This window comes from Otolemur garnettii, unplaced genomic scaffold (genome assembly GCF_000181295.1).
Source record: "Otolemur garnettii isolate 467f Iridium unplaced genomic scaffold, OtoGar3 scaffold00014, whole genome shotgun sequence".
NCBI lineage: Eukaryota > Metazoa > Chordata > Mammalia > Primates > Galagidae > Otolemur > Otolemur garnettii.
The window spans coordinates 13128186-13139637 of NW_003852409.1; the positions used below are offsets into that span (position 1 = coordinate 13128186).

Consider the following 11452-nt stretch of genomic DNA (forward strand, 5'->3'; position numbering starts at 1 on the left):
GGTCCGGGCTGGGGATTCGAACCCGCCACCTTAGGTGTACGTGGCTGGCGCCCTAGCCGGTTGAGCTATAGGTGCCGAGCCCCTGCGTCCTATTCTTAACTTGGCCACTCATCCTGAGATAGAGCCTTTTCTTCTGCTCTGGGTTTCAGGGTCTTTATCTGCTGGGTGAAGGGGCTGGGACTAGATCACCTGTCTTTGTGGGCGGGAGATGACGCCGAGCACTGGCCACCAACAATGGTTCCAAAAAGTTAGGGGATGACTCGACACCCAGAAGAGATGCTGAGTAGCCTGGCAGTGAGCCTGGAAAAAGATCCACGGCCACAATAGCCTGACACACACCTGAGAGGTGTTTGGTAGTGAAGACCCTCTCCTCAGAGAGGTGGGGAGGCCCTGGCGAGGAATGTCAGGAAATAGGCCAGGATGGGGCCCTCCTCAGATCTGTACTGACTCACGTAGAAGTAACAAGGAGCATTTTGCTTGGAGAAGGCAAAAATGAAGACGACTAACTCCAGTATTTTCAGTTACACTGGAAGCTCCTGAGGAGGCTGTGCTCTGCCTTATGTCACCAGCGTAGTCCAGCGCCTGTCTTAGGAGAGGTGTTTGCCAATTATTTGTGGGAAAAAAGAAAAGTACGTCTAGAGAAGAGAAGACCAGAGTAAGTTTCCACTGCTGCTGAGGACACCCTGGCCCAGAAGAGGGGTGGGGAATTTCAACCTTGAGTTACCCCAAAATGTGAAAAGGCTACTCCTAAAAGGGTGAGCTCCCCATCACCGGGGGTGATCAAGCAGAGACTCAACAGGTTGTGCTAGAGAAGTGACTTGTCCCTGCCCTGAGTGGGGGGATGAGCCAAATGACGAGAATTCTGTAATTCTACGACTGCTCAACAGTCAACAGGTGTAGCTATCCTTTCTTCAAGATGTCTCTGGTTTCTACCTGTCCATCTCCCCTGCTCCTAATCCCTGGTTAGGATGTCTGCAAAGCCACCTTGAGTGCTCTCCGTTCCCTTCCACAGACCGAGTATCCTGGGCCCTTTCCGCTCTTCGCTGTGTACACTGACAGTCTTTGCAGACACAGCTCTTGCCACACCCGTATCCTTTCTGCTGGAAACCCTTCAATAGCTCTCCTCTGCCTGCTGGATGGAAGACGCACGCCTACGTCTGACACGAAAAGCCCTCTCTCCTCCTCGTCTGCTGTAAGCTCTCAGCATGTGGTTCCCAGCTGGGACTGTGGGCTGAGGGGGTGTCTTCTCACTGCCAGGGAAATCCAACTCCTCACTTCTCTACAAACCCCAAATCTGGCTCAGCCTAGCAATCTACAAAGACGTTTTCTAGCCCACATCAGCAGAAGGAGATCCTAAAATCTTACGATGACTGTGGTCTTCACTGCCCATATTGGTACTAACTATTTCCTAATTGCTTCTTGGGCTCCTGTCTCATTTACCCAACCAGATTGCAAAAGCTCCCTCAGGGAACAGCATGCTGGCAACCTCTGAAAACTTTTTTTTTTTTTTTTGAGACAGAGCCTCAAGCTGTCACCCTGGGTGGAGTTCCATGGCATCACAGCTCACAGCAACCTCCAACTCCTGGGCTCAAGCGAGTCTCCTGCCTCAGCCTCCCAAGTAGCTGGGACCACAGGTACCCGCCACAATGCCTATTTTTTGATTGCAGCCGTCATTGTTGTTTGGCAGGCTGGGCTGTATTTGAACCCGCCACCTTAAGTGTATGTGGCTGGCGCCTTAGTCACTTGAGCCACAGAAACCGAGCCGAAAACTCTTAAGAGAACTAAATTCACAGGAGGAAAAGAGGCGGTGAGAAGACTGGGAGTACGATGTGGCTGTCTCTACCACTTTACCTGCTGTGATTTCTTTAATAAGTAAATACTAAGAGTTTGGAGGAGACAGCTCAGGGACCACTGGCTTGGAATTTCTTCTCTCTTCCTAAACTAACATCTTCTAGCCACTGACGTGGTCTCTATACCTGCAAGAAGTACTGAGTTACAGGCAATGCTCATGCCTTTGAGCTAAAAGTGTCCCCGAGAGACAATGAATCACCCGTAGATACTAAGGGGCTTGGAAGTGGATCCGAATTAGGCCTGATCTGCCTTCCTGAAAAATGTCCACTTTACATTCTGGGTCCCTTTCTAAATCCTTTCGAATTTCTCAGGTCTTTACCAGAAAGATAAATGCATCTTTTGCAATAAAACTGAAATAACATGAAATGACGTTTATCAATTCTCAGCCTCTCAAAACCGAGACTTGAGTTAAAAACAGATGCCCAAAGCCTAATGTCGTACAGGATGCTGCTTTCAACATCAACTCTTGGTTTAGATTTAATACTGTGCCCAGAAATGCATGCTCATTAGATTAAAACCAGAAATGTTGCTGGTCTGACAGGAAAAGAAGAATACAAAATTCTAATTACCTTCCTTCACAAATATCCATCTTCAGTTGTAAGAAATACAAATGCCTATGAAACAATTGTTTTCATTAATGCATACTCAAACTGAAATAAGCAAAAAACAAAACAGAAAAAAGTTTGATGAGTTAAGGATAAGACCTGTATGTGTGAAAACCAAAGTACACAAAGATACATTTTTGTCCAGGGTATCTGGTGCTATATAATTTTGCACATTATAAAGTTGCCCTGTGAGTAAGGTGACTCGAGTTGGTGCCCTAAGTCTTGCCTGGCAGGGGCAATGTCCCACCGGCACAAGGAGGGCTGAGCAGGGGAGGATGGGCTGGTCTTACTGGCACCACCAACAGTGAAGCCCCTGCCCTCAGCTGGGCCTTGCTAACAGAGCACAGGCACACTCCACACACAGCCCCCACACCAACGGGGCACTGTTCTGAACACTGTGCCAGCTTGTGCACACCCACGTCCCCCCAGCGAGAAACTGCTAACGGAAGGAGGGTCTGTGAAGACACCTCCCTGGCTGGGGTGCAAACACCCAGCTGGGATTCTTCCTGTGTCCCAGGAACTGCGGGTGAGTGAGCAAAAGCACAAACATCAGAAGTTGCCAGGGACTCCGAGAGAAAATTCTGTACTCATCGGGGAGAGACCAGCAAATCAAACTCAAAACCCCGGGATCTGTATTTTTGGGCAAGCTGTGGCAGGCCCCTCAGCCTGGGAGTCTGCTCCTCCACCTGGGGAGTGGGGCGAGGAAGCTGCCGGCAGCGCTGTACAGGCCAGGAATGCCCTCGGGAGACGTCTATTTAGGGACAGGGCACACATGTGACATTTGGCCGCTAGCACCCGCTCTTTTTTAAAACCTGGATTCAAATGGGATAGTCATTCCAGAGTGTGGCCAAGATGACAAATGGGAAACCTTGAAATCTAATACAGACGGGGCAGAGGTGCTCCGAGGAAGGAGAGACAAGTTCGGAAAGTTAAACCCATCAGTCTCATTATTCTTCTGGTTTGATGAAGGTCAAGGGACTGGGTTGTTGAGATGTGAATGCTTCAGGCAGTAATATAACCTCCTTTTTGCATAGTTCTGGGCTGTGTGCATGGGACTTTAAAACATGCCCCCTCATTTCCTCACCTTACCTCTGTGGGGTAGGTACCCAGTCTCTCCAATTTTAACAGATGAGAAAATCAAAGTTCAGACAGGAGAGGAAGGGTCAGATGTATCTTATTTTAACTTGGATAACCACAGTACTAAAAACATCTCATTATGCTGCAAATTTCTTCTATGCTTAATGATTTAAAAAGCTTTAGGATCTGTGTCACCAGCTACTCACAATGTACCTAAAACCCAGCACTGAGAGAAGATACAACATACATTTGCTGATTCATGCCTATGTGGTATTGGAATCTCGATCTTTTCTACCTAGCAGAACATAATCGGTCCTTTCTAGTTTGTTTCTATGTTTATCCAAGTTGACATTCAACCAGAATTAAGTGTTCTCTCCTCCTACAATGCGATGGAGAGAGAGGAGAGAAGGGATAGAGTTACAGATAATCCAATGGTGAATTGGGGCTTTCACTGGCAAGCTCAGCTAATCAGCGTATCTTCCTAGGAATAAAAACGGGAACGGGAACCTGGAGGTCACCATTCACCAAATGCTACCTTGTCATAAACTGAGCAAAGTTTCTGAGTCAATCCCACGACATCATACACAAGTCGGAGTGGTGAAATGCAACCCAATCTTAGGAGACTTTCTAGAATTCTTGGAGGAATCTAATTCTAATTTTAGTAAATAAAATTCTATTTAGAATGACCTAAATCTATCAGAAATGCTACTTGTGGGGGCTCATAATAAGGACATTTATTTAACAATTAAAGTTATTTAGAAGAGCTGTTTGCATGTTAACTTCAGAAATGCAACAATTTCTCTTAGAGTGTACCCTATTCATGACCTCAACTTCAGAAAGAACAAACGTCCCTGCCTAGATCCCTAAAAAATAATAATTAACAAATACCACCTCTATTTGCCTTCCTTGATTCTTGACAGTAAAATATCCTTAAAAAGTAATTCATTTTTGGAAAGGCTACAAATCTGGGCTTTTGTAAGTTAACATGTACCAATAACACATGTAAATCCTGCATTTAAATTGGAAAACAAACAAACAAGTGTATTTAGCAGCCAGAGGTAAGACAAAGATCTGGCAGGTGGGCATGATGGCATGAGTGGACAGTCTGAGATCCTCAGGAGGGTGAGGCAGGAGGATTGTTTGAGCCTGTGAGTTTAAGGCCAGCCAAGGTGACATAGTGTGGCCCTGTCTCTCAAAAAAAAAAAAAAAAAGATCTGGAGGTCCTGGTATTCCACCAGCTTTCTAGAAGTCATGGGATGGTCTGTGAAGAAAGCTGGTGCCCAAATCCCAGAGGGTGACAGCTATATCAGACTCCACACTTGGGATACCACCCATCTTAAGATGGGAGGTTGGGGTAGGGGGTTGTCAGTGCTGAACCAGTGAATTTTAGGACAGACACAGACAAACTGCATTTTATCTGGGACTCTGGTAAGAACAAAGATTAGTCTATTACTCATCTTGAGCTAAAAGCCGCCTTCCGGTAACTTCCACCCACTGGCCATGATGCTATGAGCCAGCACACCCAGTTCTCCTTTCCCCGTGAGTACGGCTTAGAGCTCTGAAGGTAGCCTTCATTTCTCTTGGAGTCTTCTCTCCACCCTACACACCCTATATTTTCCCCAATATCCCTCAAATGATCAAAAGGCTCAGCAGAAGGATTTTGGCAGCTCCCAGAGGGAGTTTCTTCCCCATAGGGTGTAGAAGTGGACGGCCAAGTGGCCAAGAGGGGCACTGGGAAGCAACTCTGGGGTTAGGCCTGCCCTAGTAATCCCTTCCCACAGATTCTGTCACTGGGTGCCCCAAGCCTGGGGAGAAGACGGGTGATGGGTGACAGTCACTAGTTTAGGCAGTGACCTCCATACTTGGAGTTGAAACCCACGAGTTGATCATAAAATCCATAGAATGGGTCAAAACTGGCATTTTTTAGTAAAGGAAATAGAAGAGAATAAAAAAACTTCAGAGTGCTTTATACTTTTATAAAACTTTCGCTTCAGTAATTTACGTACGTGTACCGCATGATGAAACCAAATACAGTTTCACTGTGGGGTTGTGACTGAGGAAAAAACCCCAATGGTCAGAACCACGCACAGAGCTGTACACAAGTATATCCGTGTGTAATTACACATGTAATATAATGTATAACATAGACGCTCGTACATGTATACACAAGCACACACATATCCTTCATGTCATTCTTAAAGCACCCCTGAACAGAACTTGTTATTTAGTAATGGCCAGAGGAAACCCTGGTAGGGTCATTTCAAACACATTTTTAAAGACTCTGTCACTGACTTTGTGTCTATCAGGTGATGAAAACCTCCTGGGCTGAGGTTCCCATACTACCCCGGTTTACCAGTGGAAAGAGCACCTGCGGGGTGGCGGGGGAATTCTCAAAGCCCAGGGTGTGTTTCCTTGTGGTCACCACATGAGTCACACTGGATATCTCTCACCCGGCTTAAAATTTAACATCACAGTAAACACCGTCAAATCCCCAATGTCTGCTATTGTAGGGGTACATAAACAAGGCAAACCAGAGTAATAGACTAATATTTGGCCTCGAAACATATTAAAAGTGAAAAAATGTCATCATGTAATTACCATTTTAAAAAAAGAAGAAAACAAGGCGGCACTCTCTGACTTCATGTTGCCTCCTTGGCGATGGCAAGAGGGTTCATGAATTCTGAACACCCATTGGGGAAATGTTTCCCTCTCGAAGAAAAATAAACGGCTTGACAATAAACAGGCTTGACACTGCCACGGGGGAGGGAAAGTTGAGTCTGCACAGTCAGCGTTCAAACAGCAATAACTTTTCTGTGCACCTCTCCTCCTCCATTCCAGATACTCTGTTCCCCACCCAGAAAAACCAGGTGCCAGCACCAACCCAGGACCAGGCCAGACTCCAAGCCCTGAAGGGTAAACAACTCTTATCACAGCCCCTCTCCCTTATCTGGCTCATGTATTTCCTGCACCTGCTGATTCACCCAGGAGACAAGCTGGGTCCAGCCTGCTCGCCTTTCTAGCTCCACAGACTAGGGATCTGGTAGAACATTCTTGTTATAGAGATGTCTTCCTATCTTCAAGGGCCTGATGGCTAACCCTTCAGTCCTATCATACCATTTGACCTCTGGTTGACTGTTTTACAAATTTGTCATCTAAACCCAGCCTAAATGAGTAGAAAATGACTTTTTGTCCTTTGTGCAGGTTCTCGGCAGGTAGGAGAGGCCAGGTGAAGGAAGAGGTGGGAGGAACCGGGAGCAGCAGGGGGCGGGTGTGAGTGTGCTGGGAACAGCACCAGATTAGGAAGGGAGAGAAGAGGGTCCAAGACTGAAAACTACTTAGCCAATCAAAATGCCAATATGTGCACCCCCAAATTTTTACTTGGATCACAGTTACTGGTGCAGTTATACCCACATGAAGTTATCTGGCCACAGTTAGCAAATGAAGAGTACATTTTTAGTGATTACTTATTTTTATATACTAAATAGAAAACTTAAAATAAAAACATTATTACCTGGTTTGTTCTTGCTGCAGTGTGTTGGGATCAGGTATAAAAAATCTTACTCGAAAATGCAGGGTACAGGGGAAACCTCCTACAACATTTTTCAAAAACAAATTAAATTTTCCCTTTACAAAAGTCAAGGTTTGCTACTCTTCCCGTAAGTGATGCATTTCCACTCAGCCACAGCCCTTTTCCATTCTAAAAGGGCTAATTTCAAACAAGGAGTGCGTACATTCATTGGTTGTTTCAGAAATATTCACGTCTCCCAAAGGTGAAATATTTACACAATATTGACACAGACTAAAACACAGTCTATTCCCTAACACATGTCTCCCTTAGGGCTGTGTCCTAACAATGCACTCCGCTGTTTGCATCAATTTTAGAAAACCTTTAATCAGTATATTATACAAAATTCACAAGGAAATAATGGCTTACGCTGGTACAGTGATTCATACATTTCAAACATCTGCATGTATATTCTTTCATTTAAACACTACCTTGACTATGAGAAGGCCAGGCTGCCATGGACAGCCCAGTTGTACAGATAAGCCAACAGGTTATCACTGCAATTTGTACCCAGCTAGTGACCAAACCAGAATTATAGCTCTGATATTGTTGGCGCTATTATATCACATTTCAAAATCATTTTTCTACTAGAAAATAGTTTAAGCTTTTAAGGGAGAGCATGTTAAATGATTAATAGACTAGTGAAGATTATGTAAAGAACACACTCAAAAATTATGCATTAACACCAAGAATGAATTTGCTTGTGTGGATAAAATCGGTCCATTTCTTTCAGCAGACATGGGAGCAGCAGATCAGACTGTGTTGCTAAGATCCCAAGTTCTTCTTCATGGCGATTTTATGCTCCCCCAGTAAATATCTGCCAGCTCTATCCATGCATTCTGCACTTTCTTGCTCTCTGAAGGTCAAGCCCTTCTCCAGCCTGCTCCCCTTACAGTCCTGCCATCTCCTCCTTCACCTTGTTCATCCTGGGCTCTGCCCTTCTACCTCTTTTATATCTACTCTTTTGTCTCTGGCTTGTGTTCAAACAATATCTAATGGGAGGGGAGTGTGCACCTGTGTACACCTCTGCCCATGTGCCTGGCACCAGTGGGTGGTGCTATAACTCTGCATACCTGCTGACCACCTGCACAGCAGGGGATAGCAAAGTCCTCCCACTTTGGGATGCCCTGGGATGCCCTGCCACATCCCCTTCTCTCCTCTTCTATAACTTGTCATTTTGGTGTCACATGCACGGCCTCTTCACCTGTCATGTGGTCCTGTGCATCCTAGCATGTGTTTAGTACTATCAAAGTACGGTCTCTGCCTCTTGGCTGTGAGGTCCTTCAGGGCAGGCTCCAAATCTGACCTGAACTGGATACCCAGGGCTTAGCTCAGTGCCTTGTCACAGTGAGTGTCCAGGACGCATTCGCCAAAGTAATGTGTCAGTGAGAAAATGAATGACAACACCTCCCCATGCCTTGTGTGCACTCATTCCTATGACTTCAGATGGAGCAGGTATTTGTCTGGGAAGGTAAGAACTCTGAGGACCTGGTTCCCCCTGGGTGCAGCTGTGGACCAGAGACATGGCTAGCTGCGTCGACTCCTTCCTCCTGGGTGCTGGGCAGGTGTGTGGCATCATGCGTACGCACACTCCTGTGTTCGTATCCACCTGCCCTGCATCCCTCTACCATTCACTAGCCACCTCCTCTGTGTCAGGCCCTGTGAGAGACACAGAGAGAACGTAACAAGGGTCCCTAACCTCAGGGACTTGCAGTTCTAAGCTAAAGGCTAATACCTAAGAGATGAGGGTGAGAGTGTTGTGAGCCGCCAATCAGATGATGATGAAAGTAAGGGACAAGAGAGTCACAGCTTCTAGAACAGTGGTTCTCAACCTGTGGGTCGTGACCCACAGGAACTTTATTAAAGGGCCGCGGCATTAGGAAGATTGAGAACCACTGTTCTAGAAGGAGAGGAGGTGGGATCTGGGCAGCCTTGAAGAATGGCAAGATTCAGATATGGGGAAGTGGAGGGAAAAGCATTCCCAGGAGAGGGACGGACGGAGGAGGTGCAGAGGAGGCCCTGCAGATCCACGGGGCTCATCTGGGGCATGAGGTGCAGAAAGGGCAACAATGACGGCGATACTGGAAACCAGGCTGAGAGCAGATCGGGACAGTGGGTGGGCAAGGTGTGGCTTGAATAGCCACCTAACTGGGGTTAACCCGCAGCACTGGGGTCCGCCCCTGATGGGCAAGCTGCAGTTGAGAAGGCTTAACTTTTTATATTTGTGACATTATCTACCTATGGCTAAGTTTCCAGAGAATGCAACTGTGCTCTTGGGAAGTATGAAGATTTGTGTCTGTCTCTCTCTTTCCTATCCTGACTCTCCCAGCAGGCTGAGAAAAGCCATTTTTCCTCCCTTCCTTCCTTGTAAAAAGAAACGTGGGTTCTGTCTCTCTGAGCTGCCTACTCTCACCTTTCCTTTTCTTGCCCATAGTTGGGGAGGATCCTCCAGGGTTGATCTGGAAGCTTCTCTGCTAACTCAGAAGTCAGGGAGAAGTTCACTCTTGACTCTGGGAGGCCCTCAGGTAGCAGACGCTGCAGGCACTGATGCCCGGGGGAGATAAACAGGTGGTAATACACTAACATCTAATGTTCAACAGAAATGAAAAGATCACACCAACCTTTTAACTGCTTTCTGATGGGTTTGCTTGATTCAAGCCATCTCTGTTGGGTAAGAAAACATAAGATATAAAACCAAACTCTGTGGGCGTCCCACACACCTGAAAGGAGCGGCACTTACAGGGGAATCCATGGAGTCATCATTGTGTTGTAAACCAAAATATTCCTTTTCTGTCACATCCAGGTGGTTGTATGCCATATCCAGTAGCACCTGACCAGTATCTTGTTTCTAGAAAAAAAAAAAATCGGCAAGTGGAAAAAATTACAAAATGAATTAAAAACTGGTGGCAAGAATATCTTTACTATAGGCCAAAAAAAAAAAAAAAAGAGTTAAGATGTTCAGAGAGATTTTATGCACCCACATTTTCCACAATAAGGAAAGCTTTAAGAAATTTCAAGTTAAGAACACACAGGGGAAGTAGGGCTAAGGAAAACCACACCAGTACAATGTAAGACAATGTGCATTTAATTTAATTTGCCTGAGATTTCCCCCTTCCTCTGAGCTGCCGTTCCCAAGGGATGATGTCTACACCAGAAAACGCAGATATCACAATGACAGTAAACTCTCTGTGACCTACCCATGGATTACCCACAGTAAAATGCTAATCCCAGGTCGGTTTCTGTTGGCTCCTGAGGATACCTCTGTGGCTCCTACCCACAAGTGTGCGTCCAGGGAATGAAAATGCTTGCCTCACAGCATAAAGGAAGACAGCTAAAAATACTCAAATGCCAGTCAAAATGCCCTCAAACTGATTTGGCTGGTGCCACCCTGTAGGATTATCTGCCTCACTTGCTGTGTCCTCTTTCCTGTCATCTGAAGTGAGAAGCCAGTGAGGATTCAACCACACTCCTCTCCAGAGCAGGCCTCAGCCGCCGTCCCCACTCTACGGTTACGGGGCAGACATGGTGTGGGCACCGGAAAAGAGCCACAATAAACATCCCTTTCCTGCCCCAGCTGGGGAAGCAGGGACTACAACACGGAGTGTAAAGTGCCGTCCAGTGCTGCGAAGCTATCAAGGTACAGTGGACACCCGAGAGGACAACACAGTCAACTCAACCTGGGGACAAGAGGAAGCAACCTGGATCTGGGCTTGGGAGGATGGCAGGGCTGAGTCAGCTCTCCAGCCAGGTGCATGAGCAGAGAAGAGGCCTGTGGACGATCGGGGGCCTGGCACAAACAAAGCCCTAAGGACGGCAAACAGCATGGAGCATTTGGGAAATTTCAAGTTCTGCTTTAATAGGCAGGCGTCTCAGGAATCCTTTGAACCAAAACATCTAACTAAGGGACAATATGAGTCAGAAATAGACTGTGTACAGAACAGGCAAAGGTAGCTCTTTTATCGAGTTCCTGAGAGCAGATAATGTCCTTGAAAATAGGTCACAGTGACCAGGACTGGGAGAATTAGATAACTGTCAGGCACCCCCTACAGAGACTTCTTTGGGGTAGCCGCCTATTATTTAGTCTAAAGTGTGGGAACATGAGACATAGCCTTTTCCTGAACACGCCTCCTTTCCTGCCCAAGGGCCCTGCACCTCCTGGTTCCTCTACAGGCCACTGCCTATCATGAGAGAATCACCACGGGTGTGGAAAGAATGACCCAGTCTGCACATATCAAATAATGAGACACTCTCATGACACGAAGAGCTATCTGCTTCCATTATTGGAATTAGTAGTCATGTATGATTTCGTGTTACATTTAATATGCTATTAATAATTACAATTTATAGAACATCT

The 11452-nt window shown here is 46.3% G+C and overlaps 1 protein-coding gene across 1 annotated transcript in view; it reads right to left on the bottom strand.

Annotated features, from left to right (window-relative positions):
* The window catches only part of PTPN3 (protein tyrosine phosphatase, non-receptor type 3), a 118187-nt gene that overhangs the window by 68929 nt on the left and 37806 nt on the right, over nt 1-11452 (bottom strand). Inside the window, exons 3-6 of the mRNA XM_012802312.2 lie at nt 9839-9946; nt 9720-9762; nt 7045-7123; nt 2421-2465 (exon numbers count right to left, since the gene is read on the bottom strand). Coding sequence (XP_012657766.1) covers nt 2421-2465; nt 7045-7123; nt 9720-9762; nt 9839-9946 — 275 coding nt within the window. The remainder of the gene's footprint in view (nt 1-2420; nt 2466-7044; nt 7124-9719; nt 9763-9838; nt 9947-11452) is intronic.